Source organism: Platalea leucorodia, assembly GCF_965183815.1.
Source record: "Platalea leucorodia genome assembly, chromosome: 1".
Classification (NCBI taxonomy): domain Eukaryota; kingdom Metazoa; phylum Chordata; class Aves; order Pelecaniformes; family Threskiornithidae; genus Platalea; species Platalea leucorodia.
The window spans coordinates 91594483-91614071 of record NC_138823.1 but is presented as its reverse complement, the minus strand read 5'-3'; the positions used below and the strand labels follow the sequence as shown (position 1 = coordinate 91614071).

Here is a 19589-nt window from a genome sequence, read left to right as displayed (position 1 = left end):
AATTCCCATAATAAATTGTGCTCTAAGGGCAGTATAAAGTTTAGTTTACGAAGGCTTTAGTTCGTATTTTTTTACTGACATAAAATGATTGCTTACTAAAAAAAAACAAAAATCAAATAGTTATAAAACTAAAGAGTGATTCAGCAACATTTCCAAGCAAGAAAAAAATTCCTTAATTCTAGCAATTCAATCTTTAGGCTCTGTGCAGGGAACAAATTAAAAAAAATCCAACCTATTTCAGGTTTTAACAACACTGAAATAAAGCTTTTTTAACTGACACGTTGACAGTTATATTTGTCATCCTTTTTGTTCTAATGATCTCACTCCATCCATCCAGCTGGATCGTGATGAGAAAAGGGAGAAAGTCCAGCACAGCATTTTGCTTACACAACCATGGTAGAAAGAAGTCTTAGTATAAATGCAGACAAATTCACCTTCCTGTTGCCTGTTACCAAAAGCTCCCAAATTAAGGTTTTTTTGTGCACCACTGACAGCAGCAGTTCATGGTAAGGAATCCAGAAGAATGGCTGTATCGCTGCATGGAGAACACAGAACCGGGGGAAACACTACAAACATCCCATTCAGGCAGGAATTAGCACTCTTCTCACCTTTGATGCTTGTCGAAGCCATCGCAAATATTCAGTGAAGTTATCGAAACAAATGTAGTAGGTCTGGCTTTGAGGTCCAGAGGAGCTAAATGCTAAACAGTGCTGGTGCTTTTTCACTTCTTCCACCTACAGCAGAGACACAAAACTGTTAGTGAACAAGAGCCTCTTTGCAGAACTCCCCAGGACAAAGTTAAAGTATGCCCAAGAGAAGCTCTTCAAGTAGAGTTGGACTAACCCTCTCAAGCACTCAAGCTGCATCTTGGCTGTCAAATATTCATGAAATCTACACAAGCAAGGAATGAGAACAGAAGAACAGAAGAACCAAAGGAGAAAAAACACCAAGAACGTCAACATTTCAAGAGACCGAGCACCATAAAAGGTTTCCCAGTGAAAACACATTTAAGGCTGCCTTTATACAGCCTAAAGAAGTACAATTTATACTCCTGGTTATTAAAAACAGGCTTAAAATGCTTCTCTTACAGCCCAATTAAATTCTTTGGCATTTCTCAACTTGCTAAAAAACACCCAGAATACATCATTCTGCTACCGTACACGAGAAGTCCCACACAACTTATGGTCTCAATGTCTCAGCACCGCATTCTGGAAAGCCTTTGCAAACCAGGAAGTGCAGAGTATTTATGGGGTTGAGGAAGAATATTTTTTGAGCGATAATTTAAAAAACACTTAGTTCTGTGCCAAGAATCCTCCTCCCAAGCTTTGTCAGCAGAAGCCCTCAGTACATTTTTCTCAGCTTGGTTCTCCTTTTCTTTTAAAATTTGTTGTCAACTTTCTGCTTAACACAGTCTGCATGTTTTACATTACACGAGGCATTTTGATACAAAAACAACTTAGAAATTCCATGTTAAGGAATTAAAATAAAAGGTACGCAATATCTTCTGTTTTTAAATTTAAAAAAAAAAAAAAAAAATCTTTTTCATCTCAAAGAGAAGGCTGATGGGGACCTGAATCCTCTGCTCTGCAGTGTGCTACAGCCAGGAATACAATCCACTGTCAGAGTTCACCCACTGCTGCTAAAAGAGGAAAATATCTCTACTTCAGTACCTCCAGGGAAGAGCTGAAGAATCATGTGAAGAATCATGAAAGGAGATAGGAAAAACAGCTCCTAGGAGAAGGGACTACTTTCCACATTGCTAGTACAGAATATTAATGAATCAACTTTAGTCTGCATATATAACATCGTGAAGCTTGTTTCTCTCCCAATGACTCTTAAGAATCAAACTTATCAGTATGCAAGGTAGAAGAGCATTACTTCAGGTGTAAATTCATCTTCAAGTTAACGATTCTCTTCCCATTACCTTGGCTAATCAAGCCAATAATAGTGTTCTGAAACACTATTTAGGCTGCAATAATGTTGTAATCTTACTGTCTTCACGGAAGTTTCACAGAATCAGAGAATGGTTGAGGTGGCAAGGGACCTCTGGAGGTCATCTGGGCCACCGCTGCTACTCAAGCAGGGCCACCTACAGCTGTTTGACCAGGACTGTGTCCAAATGGCTTTTGAATATCTCCAAGGAGGGAGACTCCACAACCTCTCTGGGCAACCTGTGCCAGTGCTCAGCCACCCTCACAGCGAAAAAAAATTTTCCTTGTGTTCAGACTGGACCTCCCACATGTCAGACATAATCAATCAGAAAAAAGTCCACTTTCAGCTTTTCACAAGTAAAAATGTTTGTTGCTGTTAGCTTGTGTTAGACTACTACCCATACAATGCTGAACACTCAAAAAAAACCCAATGTTGAAAATAAGCCCATGCCCCTGTTGGTTAATTTTCAGATCTTAGAATAACCCAGCATGGATAAAAACTGGATGAAGAGGCGTGGTACAGATCATACACAATACAGGTGCATGTATCCTTTGGCTGTGCACTGTTGCACATATAAAACATTTAACACTGCACACATGAAAAGGAAACTGAATGTGTCTCCTTTGCTTTTCTTTAGCACCTTAATCCAAACATTGTAAATTGTTAAATATGACTCTGGCCATAATCGTAAGTCATTTATATACTTTGAGAACCCGAGTTACAGAAACAAGCTTTTGAGGGGCTAAGAATCATCATAATTGAATGCAATCTTCTCTGCGTAAAGAGACAGGGGTTAAGCAAGCAAATACATAAAATAAAATATCTTACTTTTCCACCAATTAAAGGGAGGACATGCATCTTTCCAGTCTGGCTTTCTTTTACTGATGAGACAATTAGGCATGTTCCACAAAGGATAGCTTGGCGTCTTGTCCATCTGTTGACTGGCAAATGTATTTTCCCTTTTCGAACATTGTACATTCCTGAGAGCTGAATCCGTTCGGAGCTGCCAATGCTGTGGGGCTTTCCTGAAATAGAAACAAAAGCATCCACTTAATCACGGAAAATCTTTGCCTCTTTCACTCAAGTCATCCTGAGACTTTATCAGCAAGTTTTCAAGCTACAGACCACAGCACGACAAATGAAACAGCTTCAAAACCATGCAAGCAGGTAATTTAGTATCAGCTTCAGTACAGGCTTCTTTTACAGGCAGAAATATACGACAGGTTGGCATCATGAAGAGCAGACCACCGTCTTGCAGCACATGAAATAATCTGCAGTAGTCACAGAAGTACCAATTAATGGTACCAGTCTTCTCTATGGGACCTGGAAATCAAATGTTCATCCTCAACAGTAATTAATCGGTTACAGTTGAGTTCACATTGACTGTTTGGTAACTGCAAAAGGGGGTGATGTACTGCATGCTGACCCACACCTTTGTGCTTCCATGTCTCTTCTGGACATCCTTAAGGTCATGGTTTGAATAGCTTCAATACCTTCCCAAAGAATACAGTTCCTACTCTCTCCAGCCCACCCTGTTCAGTCCAAACCCCACAGCAGCATAGTACACTCAGCCACAATGTAAACAGATGCAACCTAGATGAAACCCCTCAAAGACCCTGCTTTGGTCTGAGTAGAGGTTTGGAAAGAGTGAAGTTCTTTTGTCTGTATTGCAATGGATTCGCTATTTGTAATAATTCAGATTATTAGCAGGACTACCAATTAGACCAAATCAGTTAAAATGACTTTAAATGGCTCAGATTCTACTAATCTAATCTATTAATAAGATTCTACTCTACTGAAACCATCTTTAACAATGGCAACACAAAGACAAGCATCTCTCATCTCTGCTCTTACAGGACCACGTTTTTTAGGAGATAAACAGGAAGAAGAACAATTTGCTCATTCTAATCTGAAGTATATATCCACGCCAAGTTACCCTATCAAACCTTTAACATCCATCCCAGATCTGAGTCATCTAAATATACTAAGTCTTCTGCAAACAGAGACAAGAGGTAATTACATTCAAGTCAAACCAGTTGAAATTTCTGGAAGAATACCTGTGTAGGTGAAACTTTGGAAGAGAGCTTCCCTAGATAAACAAACCAAAGGCTACGTTAATTCCAAGTAGCTTCCCCATCATGAGAAAAGATAAATCACCCATTTTCCTACAGTAATCTTTACTAAAATTCTTAAAAATCAAGGAAGTAATAACTAGTTACCAAACTCCAGAAAAGCAGAGAGTTGATCCTGTCTAACCCCGATATTTCAGACCAGTGCCGATTAAACCGCAGCAGTGACAAGTGCTGCACACTATTACTCCAACCTTGCTGTTACTCCTGCTTGTATGACAGCTCATTTGTCTCAATGAGTCTGCTCCTGCCTTCAAATTATCTATGGGAAGATAGAAGACACCTACCACATGGCCTACCCACTGCCGTTCTCTCACCCCCGCCTACCCTGTGCCAATTCTTGCCCTTATCTTTAAAAGCAGCCTTCCTGAATCTTCCTGCCAGTTTAATGAGCCAAGACTTGGCATAGTTACCCTCAAGCCTTGCTCTGCTCTAATAAACACTAGCATTTAGGCTACCGATGTCTGCCAGTTTGGATCTGCAGGAACATCACTGTTGCTTGAAGCTAAAAAACCGAAACTTTAATGCCCACAGGGCATCGGCATCTAATACAAAAATAGGGGCCCCAAGAAAGCAGTAATTTCACTGCCAAACAAATTTAAATCCAACAACAGAAGCTGTGGATGAATGCTTTGCCCAACAGAATAGAGGGGAACAGGGGACATCCATTCTACACAAAGCTACAGAAAGACTGACGGGGAATACAAGTCAGTAAAATAGAGCAGCTCGGCCTTAATAAAACACAAAAGCTGAATCAAACTTTTACATGTGGAATATGAAAAATGCAGCTGCTAAAGTACCTAGCTCATGCAGAACGATGGGGCTCCATGCCGCAAAACACTTATTAAAGAATTAACCACACACAGAAACCATAAAATCTCTATAATGGAGTAAAAAGTGCCTGGTAAGTATTAACTGTATGGTTGTATAAGGAATAGTTGTCAAGGGTGTGGACAGTTTCAGCTCAAAAAATGACATTTTACGGTCACCTTTCAGGGCCTGTTTCTGGCTGTATGCTCTCTAACTCCACAAGCACAACCCACTGCTGACTGAACCCCTTAGGATTACAAAGCACAGCCTCAACGCCTTGGGTAGCCAAGCTCATTTAGCATTTTAATATAGCTGAATGCAACTTCATCCAGGAACAAAGGGCATAATTCACACTTAATATGGGCAGACTTGTGTCCTGGAAAACATCAAATCCCAGAAGTTCTTTGGGATTATGGTGGATAACAAAGAGGACGAGCTCCTGTTGTAGTGCTGCAGCTGAGAGGCTTAGCAGGAAACACAACAGCATTCAGGAGCAATAGAGAAGTAACATTACCCTACCTAGTCTAGTGGTAAAATGACTACCACACTGGGTGCCCACACTTCACAAAAAGTGCTGAAAAATTAGTCTTCAGAAAAGTTATGGGGGGCAGAGATCAGAAGCCTGGGAAACCTGCTTCCTAGGACCAGACTCGCTTGGACTAGCTACATGAAGTTAGGCACAGCTCAATCTGTAAAACTACTCAGAAGTCTCTAAGAGGCAGTTCTTCAAATTTCATATAAATTCACAGAGGTTGTAAGTTGCAAGTCACAGTAACAATGAGTATCATCAGTAGATGTTTACTAGAAAAGCCAGAACAGAGCTATCACTAGAAGTATTCATGCTAGGTATGAACTGTACTTTCAAACTTCGGATTTGATGGGAAAATTACCAGGGTAAGAATCTTCAGTTATTCCTACGGAGAGACATAGATAGATACAGATATAAATATGTATGTAATATATGTATGTATATAAACCCTAAATTTTTATATATAGATTAACAACAGCCCCTTCAAACTAAGAATTTAAGGTGCTTCTTCCCAGCAAGTACTGCCCCTTGCTACATGAAAGCTAGGCAATTCCTGATGAGAACATCCAGAAATAAAATACTGGGCCTATTTCATTAAAGCAAATGGTTTCTCTTTTCCTATTCTTGTCTACTTCACTACATAACCAACCATCTGGTTGGACCAGATGATCTTTCGAGGTCCCTTCCAACCTGGGCTCTTCCACAAGTCTACGATTCTGTAACTTGAAAAGCCCATGTTTAATATTGGATCACCATGTTGTTGCCTGAGACACAATCTGCTCACATATCATTCAGTTTTCTTCCTGCTAAAGGTTTGTAATCATTTAGATTTGATAGTATCACAGTGTTCTATTATCATGCAAGCGAGGGGAAAAAAGAAAAGTCAATAGCCGCTGGCTTACTTTGATTTTAAGTAGAGGTTATTCAAGGACATACCAACTAGTTGTGGAACCAGATCCCTAAATCCACAGAAGTTTTGCAGGTAACTGTGAGCAAAAGCTGTTTGACAAGAAGCAGCCTTGCCTACTGAAAAGATAAGCCTGGACAGACTGCAGCTTTAGAAAGCTCAGATATTTGCTGCCAGGAGAGCATAAAAGCAGGAAAAGTTTAAGTGACAGTGAGCTCTGCCACAAAAGAAGCGGGATGGGACTTGGAAACAGCAAGAAGCGATCGCAGCACTGGCTGCTCCTCACTTCAGGGAGGAAAGCAGCAGGTAGTGGAGCCTCACACCGCCCCACAGCGCAGCTCCTGCAAGAGGGCTCATCCCGGAGATGCTGGGGAGCAGAGGACAAGGAAAGGGCTCAGAAGTGTACCTGCCTTTTCTATGGCCTGGAAAATAATAAAATGAGAAGGCAAATGACCTTTTCTTCCAAGTTTACAGGAGGGATAGGGCAATTTGGCCTTCACCAGCATGCCTTTAGGCTAAGGATTAAAGACCACCAATTATGGAATAACCATAGCATCACCACCAAAAATCAGTTGGTTTTGAGGTAACCTACCAGTGTCAGTGAAAGCACCATTTTCAGTAAAAGCATCAGCAGTTCTGAAATTACCTTCCTCAATCTGTCTCACAGACCTCCCGTTCGAGATTCAGACGACAGCACAAGATTCATATTCACATTTTTCTTCAGTTTTAACTATACCCAAAGGGAGCAGATGAGTTTGAACAGGGGCCTGTGATATTATAATCGAAGCCGACAGTCGTGCAGATAAAATGGTAACGATGATCCTTTGTGACTTGAACACAAATTTGAATCCTGCCAAAAACTTATAAGGTAATTATTGTTGCCTCAATCAGAGTGGAGGCAAATATGCCAGAACATCCAGAAGAGTCGCATACCAGAAAATGTTTTTCAAATGCTAAGCCCAACCAGAGCAGTTTGAGTATTTTAGCAAGAAACCATAAAAAGATTATTTTTCGTTCCTGTCAGGACTCCAAGACTACAGCAACTCCTAAGCACCCCCACAACAGGACTTTTGTTCTGCGCGAGGCATTAGAGGAGATGCCTCAAGGAATTATGAGCAGACCACTCATTTGGCTATCTTGACATTCATGGTTGAATTCCTCTCAGTTTTAGCTTGTCCTAAGTCCTGGAGGGAAAGTAGTGGTATTTAGAACCAGAACAGAGAAAAGCGGGGAATTTGATTGAAATGGTGGGACTGTTGTTGGAACCATGAACCCTACCCTACTTCACAGGAAGCATGGACGGGACCCCAGCAGCCTTTCCATGATGTTGAAGAACGAAGACCTCACCACGAGCAGCCCAAGGAAGCTCTGAGTACGCAACATAGTGACAACCCGCCTAGTGCAAAGACTTCAAACCTTATTAAATAAATACCCACAGCCACTTGCTTTGGATTCTGGAGTAAAGCTCTTCATCCCAGCAATGGAAGGCATATGGAATACATTACCATCAGAAGTTATAAAATACCAGCTCATTATGGGACATAAAAGTACTCGGAAAAAAAAACTCTCTGCAGCTACATGGCTGATTAAGTTGCAAGTACTTATTATTCCCCCCTGCTTGAAAAGTACAGCCAATAATGTCTGCCTCTGAAGAACGATTTAAGACATTACCAAAATAAGATCAGGGAAAAGTGTTGACATAAGAAACACATTCAATTCAATGCAGCGGGTCTTATTTTCATTACTAATATTGGTCTGACGGAATGAAAACTAAAAATTCTCCAAGACCTGCATGGCGCAGCCAGCCTGGCCAGCTGGCGAGACTGCCTGCCCTGAGCCACCTCAGCTATTCACCGGTGGTAAGAGCAGCTTAGTTATTCAGTAGGAATAATGTCTAAGTCTGAGGCTTTTCAAAAGTGACTGAATGACTCCAAGTGCCTAATTTAGGGATGTCCTTTTCCGGCTACAGCTGGGCCAGCTACAGAGGTCGTCATCCTCATCTGCACACTGTTGGGCCCCTGGCCTGAGGCCAGCAATGCATCAACCCTACTGCATCAGCTGCTTCTCCTAAGCTGTCCCTAAGCTCTTTCAGACAAAACAGGCTGCTTTAATTTCTTGAGTCTCTCTTTGACTGAGAGGCCTTAGGGACAGCTCACGGTGAGTAGTTCAGCATGGAGAGCAGAGGAATGGCACGTCGGGGCCAGGGCTGTAACACGGTGGCTGCTGCTGGAGAGGATATGTAATTAAACCCACCCACGGCTTTCAACAAGCCATTTCAGAAATAAGATATTTCACACACTAGCACTCTGTGAACATCAAGTCTTGTATGCATTGTAGAAAAAAAAAAAAACTGAAAACCACCAGTCAGTTTTGAAGACTTTGGTCTGAATCCACTAAGGAAAGCTAGACTGTTTCCTAGCTGACCAGGTGAAATCAGCGGGGTGGGTGGCAGCCTCTTAGTTCCTACCTGGAGCACCATCCCCACCATCCCTCTGAACTGAAATCAGGAACACCTCATGCCCACCTTGCCTGCAAACCTGCAAATCGAGGCTCAGCACTGGTCTTGCCTAAATGTAAGTGCAGAGAGGCTTCAATAAAAAAAATAATTAAAAAAAAAAAAAGGCAAAAAAAAAAAAGCCTTTCAGCTCAAAACACTGAAAGCCCTTGAGTGTCTTTGCCCACCCTTTGGGAAACTGTGCCACAATAGCTGGTGCTGAACCCTCACTGCCAGATAATTCTGCGGATTTCTACTTTTGCCCAAACTCTTTCATTAAATACAGATGAAGCTACTGCCTGCAATGTTTTTGAAGCTTCTCAGCCATTTAAGGCTGCTTCCCCTGGCATTCTTGTCAAACTAAGGGCAGCAGTGATGACTTCAGGCAAGGCCCAGCACAATGAGATGTATAAAAATAAAGCAGCAAGTTGGATTTAAAAAAAAAAAAAAAAAAAAGGAGGGCAGCAAATGAAGCAGAAAAGCCCAAGTAGAAACTCTGAAACTATTGTATTACTCTCATTTTTATTGTAAACTTATGAAGAAAGCCTACTTACAGTTACATGCTTATTAGAAGTATTTTTCCTTGTGAAGGTCCACACTGTCATAATTTAAGAACAAAGGCACAGAATTAGCAGGTTTTGTATTTAACTAAGACCAAGGATTCACCTTGTAGTCTCTACCAGCAACCGAGGATGCTTTTGCAAAGGTAACAGATCAAGTATATATATGTAGCAAAATTTCACCTGGTAAACCATTCCAAAACCAGCAGTTGAATTTTTGCACTCAAATCTACTTAGACTCTTAAAAATTCCTGTAAGATTTAACACAAGGCTGCTGATTGATTCTGTATTGCTCTGTGGAAGAGGGACTCAGTCACCATTATGCTGTTCTTATGGGCATGAAACTATTAGCATAAACTTTACTTTTTATACTCCTCATTTTGCTGCACTCCGTAGTAATATGGGGGCTGGGGGAAGCTCTAAAAGTGGTTAAGTTTCTTTTAGGAATTAGCAGTTCAAGCTTTACTACTTGAAGGCTGTTACCTTTTCACCTGAGAAACAAAAGCAGACCACAAATGTTGGATTTTACTGAACTGTGTTAACATCTTTTTCTTTAAAGAAGCGTTCACTACAAGACAAAACTGGCAGAGTAGAAGACAGACATGCCTTTAGCCTTTGTGAAACATATTCCTACTTTACAGGAAGGTCATCCTTAAAGACAAGCATTATCACTATATGATGTGATACAATAAAACATAGTTACTAGTTTTATAGCAATAATCCTGCCTTCCACTTAACATTAAATCCTCACTGGAGGAAAAGTTTGTATGAACTTCACAATGCAGAAAACATCCCTCTTTTTCCCCACTGAGACAGAGTTCAATGTTTATTCACTTGATCACTCCCTGTATCTTGTTCTCACAAGACTCACCACCTCCACACAAGAGCCCTAAAACCATGGTATCAACACTTAAAAAGATACCGTAGGCAAAATTTAACAAAAATTATATTTTTTTAAAAAGCATTTCTACCAAGTGTTATGTATTTATCAGTGGAAAATGGCTGCAACAGCTTTACTGTCAAAAACTAAGTATCAACCTGCATAAGCCAAAAGCTTCTGAAGAAAAACCTAACAGTGACGGAGCAGAATGCATTTAAGAGTCATTGTTAACCAGCACGACTTCTACACTCGGATGACCCAATAAAAGCAACAGGCTAAAGTAGGATATGTCGTGGTGAACAGGACACTACTTGCAATTAAACGCAAGCAAGCACAGTGGAAATTCATCCGGATTACTAGGTAGAGGCAGCAAACTCAAAGCCTTGGAGCCCAATTGCTCTGACTGTAACAACTAAATTCCAGATCTAGCTGCTACAAGGTATTTTGACAGGTTTTACAGCTGAGTACAGCATGTATAAGCAAAACCCGCAAAACACAACCCCCGCAACCAAACTGAAAACCCACCTGCTGTTCTTGAACTCTTCATCGCATCTATCCCTACAGACCACTCCTGCAGCTGAAACACAGGTCCTTCGCATTCAAACTCCCAGCCCTACGTGCCTCACTTGTCTGCAGGAAATTCAAGCAAGTTACAGGCAGGCAGGTTTGTTTATTTCAGCAAAACAATGAGGCTCTCAAGGCGCCCTTGATGTCCCAAGTTCTGCTTGCATTAGAAATACAATGGGGTGCAGGCTGAATTCTGTTGTTATGTCCAAATACTTCATTTTGAAGAAAGCTCATGAAGGAGAGAGAGTCACCTGCTCTTCAGCAGCAAAACTCAATACCAGCTCCTTTGGGAAAGCACCATATGCCACCTCTGTGCGGAAAAATAACTGAAATATCCTGAGAAGGAACCATCAAGAAAAAATGTCACATTCCTCCTGTGCTTTAACAAAGTTGTAAAAAGCTGCAATATTGGTCTAGAGGCTTCTAGGAAGTACTATTAAACAACTTTCTCATCTTGAACTGAGGATTCATTTAAGGAAGCTACTGAAGAAGTTCTTCAGTGAGATCTTCTACCAAGTATTTTTGCTCAAAGTAAATTGAAAATAGAATTAGTTTTACACTGAGAAGATTTGTACCAGTATCTGATTATATCCCTTACATATACTTCTTAAAAAGAATAATTCAGCAACACATTTCAAATTATCCATTATTAAGATGGCCCCATGAAACTCAACTTTCTGAACAATTCTACAATTGTATGCACTGATATTAAAGAGGTGAAAATTGAACAGATGAGGCCAAAAAGCTAAGCCTTACAAACTTGCCAGTAGTACCACAACTTGCATAAGACCATGTACAGCTTCTGTAGGATGGGACCCAATGACTGCTCGAGTGATCTTTCCCCTTTCTCTCCAACTCAGCCCCCATAAAGCACAGCCGAACAGAATGCTGGAAATGAACATTTATTTTTGTGAAGTCATGCAAAATTGAATTCTATTTGTTATACTCCCAATGCACAATAAAGCCACAAGCACAGTAAAATCCCTGGCATCCCAAAGGATACTTACCCTGTCTAAAGCAATTGCTGTATTGGCAAAAGCTCTGAGCTAACCAACAGTTTTAGGCAAAGCTGGAGTCTTGATGGAATTCAAGAGCAAAATTGCACTGATGACTCCGCTGAAGTTAACAGTGGCTTTCAAATTTTATCAGTGTTAGATGCTCAACATGAAGCACAGCAATGTAAGCTCAAAATAACTATTTCAACGCACGCTCCTCTGAGAAGGAACAATGACAGCCCCTGGCAGAAGTTCATCTCTCTGTCTTAGTACTACAACAGAAATATAGAAACCCGTGCTCCTTACCAGCAAAAGTTGAGCAAACTCCCCCACACTCCTGCACCTACTTGCCTTGCCCCGAGGATGGAAGGTGTGGCTAGTCAAACATTTAAGAAAAGCTACAGAGGAACAAATATGCACACTAGGTTAAGGATTGTTTCATATGAACTTCATATATAACACAAATGCCATCTTTCAATGTACTCTAGACTAAAATTCCACCAACCGCAAGATGACTAAACTGTTTTGTGCATTAAATGTATTCAAGTTCCAAGTACAGTGATTTCCTCTTTGCTCTTTCATCAGAAGAAACAAGTCAGGTATTCTACAACTTATCTAGAAGCATGCGGTAATCTAAATCCTTGTAAAGGTAAAGCATTTTAAGTATGACACTTCCTACAATAGACTATTGTACCAGCATTATTGTATAGATCAAAATCTAAACTCAAGTTTTATCATAGGACCCAGCTGATAAGCAGCTTATGTCAAAACAATTCTGTACAGTATTGCAAGGCTATTACTAGCACATCTCAATTAGGTCTAGTTTAAAAAATCCCAAATAATTGTGATATGGAACTATACTTAAAGATTTGTATGCCATCTGGTCCAGTCCCTCCAAAGTTTAGCACTGTAAAAAGACGTAGAGAATGCTGGATTTGGAATTGTCAACACCTACAATCAAAAGCCGCATTACCTAATAAATTTGAAAAAAAAAAAAAGGCAGTAGTAAGTAAAAACTGAGTGACTGCTTTAAGTTGCACAAAGACAGAAAAATACAAAACCCAGAAGAAACAGCATGAGCACATGAGTCAGAGAGAATTATCTGTTAGTCTTGAACACCAAACATTTCAAAATCAGCTTGATTAACATGAGATTTCCATGCTATAACTAGAAGGAATTCTGGCTGGGCAATGTCCCTATAAGCCAATCTTACTCCATCCTATCAGCCAGACTGCTCATAACTTGCTAGGTAAGCTTAGTTCATACATTTGTGTCTACAGCTTGGCTGCTTTCCTGACGTAACAGTAGCCAATATTTGTGCGTGCAAGTGATTTTATGTAGTATGTTTATACAAACCTTTTTTTCCAATAGCTAGTCAAAGCAAGAGCCTTTTTGGTTTGCAGCTTTGAGTTCAGTAAGTGGCACAGAGTACATCTTCAGCTGAAAGCGAGAGCTGCAATAAGCCAGGAGGACTCTCTGTGGTTGCCTCCTTCCCCCTTTCTCCTACAACTCCGGAGCTAGACTGTTCCCAACAACACCCCTAGCAGCCCCTCTTTTTCACTTCTCTCTTATCAGCAAGAGCAGCTTCAAAGAATCACACAGAAGCCTGGATGGTGGAAAAGGAGACACGATCAGCAGCTGCCCTTGGAAAGCTTCACTACCCTGACTTCTGCCTGCTTATAGCCGACAACCTTGTTTTGTTGCTGAAGAACATGCACCCTTTGATTTGCCCTAAATCGACTTCTGTCATTCAAGTTTGCTTTTGTTAAATTTACATGACAAAGGTTCGATTATGTTGACATCCATTAAACTTGTATGTCAACGCATGAAAATACGCAGCAGTAAAAGGCAACTCGTATCAAAACTCTGTACTTCAGACCGCATTCCTGAAAAAAAACAACGACAAGGGAAGGAAAGCTGATTTTATAAAGTGAGAAGAAGGAAACAGTGGGGAGCAAGACATATATATCATGAAGAAACATGAAAGGGAACATTTTTTTAGTGCCTTTCTACCCTTGGAAACAGAGTCAGAGACTTATCGCATGCTCACAGATATCGGGTTTGACACTGTTTCTTCTCTTTTCTACCACAGAGACTAGAAGTAACTGGATAGCATATGGGAATTGTCTAGGAGTGCATGTCATACGGTTTTATTACAAAGGAGAGGAGAAAAGAAGAAAAAAAAAAGAAGAAGAGATTGGCTTTTTCCATTCCCTTTTTAAATTAAATCAACTATCACACATCTGAGTCATCCGCAAACCCATCAGTTTTCTGTCCAAAGCACTCCAAGGGTCTGCGAAAGGACAATCACAAGTGCTAGCTCAAATGGCTGACTACACTCTAAGGTTTCTTGTTACTTTCCACACATCCCTATAAGAAAAATGCTGAAAATTTCCACACCCATAGCAAGAGGAGAAAAAGCCTGCATAAAGGTCCAGTTTTACAAGTACACAGTCTGATTTAGAGCTCCTGAAGCCTCTTTTAAGTCAGGAAGTTATCTAGGAGAAATCAAAACAAGTTCGTAAATTCAGCTTTGACAGGAAAGTGAGTGTGCTAAAAACAACCCCAGGAACTTGAAAATTCATCAGAGCACCACTTTAACTCTGATTCATGATAATTTTAGAAAGGGATCCATAAATACTCACCATGAGTACTTTGTACAACACCGGTAGGATCAACTTGAAGCTGGGGCTACTTGTCAAAGCTTTCTCTTCTCGGTGAAAATACCCAGAAGAGTCTGAAGTGCTTACACATATCTGAGGACCCCATCCTGAAATGCGAGCACCTTCTTTACTGGCATTTGAATCCAAGACCTCTCAGTACCAAGAGAGCAGAGCAGTCCAGCTGGACAGTATTTAATATAATACAGAGCACAAGAAAGTCAGTTTAAGTATATTGATTGTGGTCAGACCATAATCGTATTTAATTTTTCTGCCATAGAAATTAATGCTTTCTCTACCATTCAAAAAATATTGTGGCTATAGAGACGTTGTGTTTAAACTGTTTACTTTGAAAAAAGCAGAGCAACTCGAACTGTTCCACCCTCCATTCATGTCCAATACTAGCATTTAAAAAACAAAAAAACCCCAAAAAACCCCAACAAAACCAAAACCACTCCCCTCCAATGCACATCATTTTAGAGTTCAGCACACCTTAACCTTATCAAAACTGTACTGAACCCTCCACCCTGTAATGAGGGGAAAAACCTAAAATATGCAAGATCTTATTTAAGCAGGCTCTCCATTTTGATCCACTCGCTCTAACTGACCAACTGTCTTAAGTGCCTGGCTCCTCACAGCGGCGTGGATCACACCATGTTGGTTTTCCTGAAAGCCATTTCACAAGCGACCTCCACGCAGAGGAATGCAAACGGCCTGGACTTTACAACCACGTACCCTAATGGCAGAAATCCTCTCCTGTGCTATCTCAGTGATCGCTTTACTAACCTGAATAGAGGGGAGGAACAAGAGGTGGTGGATCAGAATCCCCTCCTTGGACTCCCCTTTCCAGAGACCGACTGCATGACTGGATACAGTCGCACGTCCACAACATAAAGGCCTTCTTTAGAGATCGTGGCTAGAGCTGATCTCTCTAAAACATGTATAAAGATTCATTGCCAGAAAAAACACAGGAAAAGTTCGTGATGCTCTCTCATTCACAAACATTCGCAGGACTGAGTTTTAAAAGCATTTGGATAGATTTTTAAAAGAGTTCTTCCCAAAATTCTATCTTTTTCATTCCTCTGCCCACTCACCCTCCTTTGAGGGAGAACTGAGACTCAAGATTTCTTTTCTTTTTTTTTGACACTATCTATTTATGTTCCAAACATCTTCATCGCCACCCCAGCAAGGAAGGGAAGGAAGAGGTCAAGGAGATATTATACTTGCAAGCTGTTTTTTAATCCTCTGTGAATTGTCAGCACTTTAGTTTCATTTACAATATTGCAGAAACAAAACTTTGCTCAGTGAAATTTATTATTAGGAGCAAAACAATCATCAATTTTAATTTCAACTGAACTATTTACTTTGCACAAGGGAAGCGTGTTGGGTACAAAGCGCCAAACGTTGCCAACCTCCAAACTGATATCATTCTATTACACTTCAGGATCAGTAGTATTCACATTGATGAATTTTTTTATGTAAGTTTCATATACTGTATTGCCAAGTTAACTGATTTAACAGATGCTCTAATTTCTAGGCATTTTAAATAGTAGAAGATTTCTAGATAGCTAGACAGACCACATTCAGCTACGCAAAGGACAACGAGACTTACGGCTGAAACACCGTAAAATTACTCAATGGAATGTTTTTACCAAAAATAGTAAAAGATGAAGAAAGCAAGCAGATCTATTTTCTCCTATATTTCATTCATATTCTGGATATACACAAACCTAAAAATGAAGGATATGTGCTTGAAAAGAGCTTCTCTTAAATCTTAAGGAAAAATAAGCAGGAAGAGGAGAAAACACTTAAGATCATACATTGGCCGGCATACTAAGTGTGAAGGCATACACAAGGAGATGGCACTCTAGGAAAGGACACTGCAAGAACAGGAATCAGACAATTATTTTATCAGCAGCGATTTAAATTAAGCCTGTTGTTCAACAGCTGATGAAACTCATGGCACTCTGCAGGATACAGGGGACTCGCATAAGTCCCCAGAGCAGGTCCATTACTCTGCCCACACAAGAAACAAAACTAAATTAGTGTTTGTAAACACAACTCAGCACATTAGGCAACAGGCCAAGTTTGCTGAATCTCGCCCCGCCAATGCCAGTTCCCCAAAGAAAATGGGGAACAGCTGCTCAGTCAGCTCTTGCTGCCCAAATAACTGAATCTGCGCCGTCGTCACTGCGCGGGGAACCGCTATCGTCATCGTCACGCGGGGCTGCGTGCGCACGCGTGCAGGTGCGCTTGTGCACGCGCGCTTGTAGGCGGAGCAGGATGAGGCCCCGAACGCAGGCCTTCTCCGGCTGGAGCACTGAGCAGGGAACCCGTGCTGCTAGCACCGGCAGAAGCAGCTCTCCAAGAACTTGGGGAACCAACCGCTCGATGGCACGGGGAAAAGGCAACCATGGTCATCAACAGCTGCTTTCAGCTTCAAGGGACACTGGTGTCAGTATTTCAGTTTCACTATCAAACCTAGATGATGAGATGAAGGCTTATGAACAGTCGTACACCAAGTGAACTCTCTCTGCAAAGGTCTAATGGGAAGTAGGGATGCGAGGGAGAGTTGCCCCTCCAAGGCAGGAAAGCGAAACATTCCCCTGGCTGCCCCGGGTTGTCTTGCTCAAAGTCCTACTCATAAATCTGAGTTTTTGTAGCGGCCTCCCGCTGGTTTCTGAAGCAAAGTAAGCCAGTGACCTGGAATGTAATTAAGGGAAAGGAACTGTGTAGTTTACCTCATCCAATTTGCATTTTGCATACTAACTGGTAGTATAAAAAGCTGTTTAGACATACTTTCTCTTGCTGCTCTACTGAACTATTTGTCATTAGAATTGTTAATATGAGAACTCATGAAGTGAGTTTAAAAATATTTTGGTTCACATTTACTTTAATTATTTGTCTTTTTCCTACAAAGGCATACTGTTGTCTTGACTATTCATAAACAGAGAGGCTTTGAGCAACCATAGTAGTTGCACTCAAACATTTATACAACTTAGCATTTCAACAAAAATCATTCCCGCAAGTTTCTTGGCCTCTGTTCCCAGGGAGAATGAAATCTTTTTCCTATAGTCACTGCTAGCTAATACCTTTTTCTCCCCTCCACGAAATGCCTTCGCAATTCCTTTGCCTCAGGTTTTGCGACTTCCTGGGCAGAACTCCCCGCGGTCCCCACACGCTGCCTCAGCAGCGGTTCACCTGTTTCCCAAGGATGAAATGAACTGACCAAAGTCCTGTTAGGAAGGCTTATCGCGTAAACCAAGATCACAGCTACTTAACGCGGTGGAGACCGTTTTCCTGAAGCTACCTTAAACGTATGGTAAAAATGATACAAAGCACATTATTAGACCACTGCTCAACCAGGAGCCAAGAGTGCCGTAGCAGTCACAGAGGCTTGACAGATTTCTAAATTTGAAATAATCAATAGAAGGCTTGTCATCACAAGCTTTGGAAAACAGCTGTTCAAATTTGTAAGACACCTCTGAGGAAAGCTGGCTAGCATATTCTAGTACTCTGAAATACGCACAGCAAGCCAACCAGAACTTGCTATGAGTCAAAACCAACCACTCTCCTCCAAAAAATGGGCTTTGTCTGAACTTTTGCCTTGAAGATTTCAGCTCCAAGGAGGTGATGAGTTAGCAGCTGTCACTGAGGTTTTGTCTTATTGAATCACGAAGCAGAGTCCAAGGACTTCATGTAGTTTCAAAATCCTTTGACTATCTTTGAAAAATAAACTCATCAGTCCACCAGAACCTGATCATTTGAGGAAATGCATTAACTGTTTTTGGATTAACTTCCTTGCTTCTTGATTGAGAAACTTTCTTCTTCAAAGTCTAAGCTGAAAGAGATATTGGTCTCATCAGCTCAATTTGAAACAGCCAAATCTACGTAACTTAGTCATTTTAAAATAAGAATGTAGACCACCTCTGAAAAAAAATTGTACAGGGATTAATTTTTTTTTTTCTAGAAGCAGTTACTTAGTGACAAACACGAAGGTGCTCTTTTTCCAAGCCTTTTTAAGCTAACGCAAAAAGACATTCTGAATCCACACATGGTATTAAGTTTTCACCACACAGGATTCAACGCACGGAAAGGAAATTCTCATGTTGCCTCAGTAAAGTTTGCTTGTGGAGAACAGGGAAATGATCTGACAGCACTGTGCTAGGCCTCAGGATACTGGACTGAAATGCAAACTTCTATCTCTAGCTTTTCTTGCCTTCTAAATTTTATGCTTTGCTTACCATTTCAGGGGAAAAAAAAAAAAAAAAGAGAGAGAGAGAAAGAAAAAAAAAAAAGGAAAGAAAAAAGCACACAGACAAAATGACTTTTAAAGATTTCTATGCAAGCTGCAAGCACAGCAGCTGTGTTCATTCAACTCTCATTAGGGGAAAAATCTGTTGGGAGCAAAGCAAATACAATTCAATACACCAAGTCAGACTTTCTTCAAAATCTATTTGCAAACTTCATAGTCCTAACTAGGTACTGTCACAACGATAACCTCACTACAGTAGCTCAGGACTACTCTTACATTTCTTGGAAACAGTTGCAACAGATAGTTTTCCCGTGACTAAATATAATCTTCTCAGAGATGCATCAGACAGCCTCATAACTCTTCTGCAAAGGAAGCCTGTTGAAAGGTAAAAATGTGACAGCAGCAGTTTTAGAGAGAGATCTGGCCAAAAGATCGCAATGATGAAAAAAGCGCATTGAGGAAATCTGTCTTTTCAAAGCATAGGACTCCTTATCAAGTCACCTTCAGCTTTATCTACACAACTCTGAAGCACATAATAAGATTCCTATTGAATAAGGCCGTTATTTGGTGTACTCTTCTAACTTCCTCCTTAGGCTAAGGGACAGTAATGCTCCAAGGCATTACTAAATCTATTTTTTAATGGAAACAAAAGAGGAACAAAACACATTTAAGACACATTTCTCTGAGGTATATTACTAAAAGATAAAAGATGCTACCAAGTACAAGACTTATCCAGCACAGCACAGATAGCTTCTTGCTGCAGATGTACCCCTGACAAAAACAAAGGCCGTACCAGGCTGGAAAAACAGGGAATGCTGCAGGCTCCATTGCTGCTCCACGCTTCCCACCTAAGCAGGATGTGTGCCTCTAG

The 19589-nt window shown here is 40.8% G+C and overlaps 1 protein-coding gene across 1 annotated transcript in view; it reads right to left on the bottom strand.

Annotated features, from left to right (window-relative positions):
* The window catches only part of PHLPP1 (PH domain and leucine rich repeat protein phosphatase 1), a 143583-nt gene that overhangs the window by 64167 nt on the left and 59827 nt on the right, over positions 1-19589 (bottom strand). The window contains exons 2-3 of the mRNA XM_082334332.1: positions 2761-2957; positions 609-734 (exon numbers count right to left, since the gene is read on the bottom strand). Coding sequence (XP_082190458.1) covers positions 609-734; positions 2761-2957 — 323 coding nt within the window. The remainder of the gene's footprint in view (positions 1-608; positions 735-2760; positions 2958-19589) is intronic.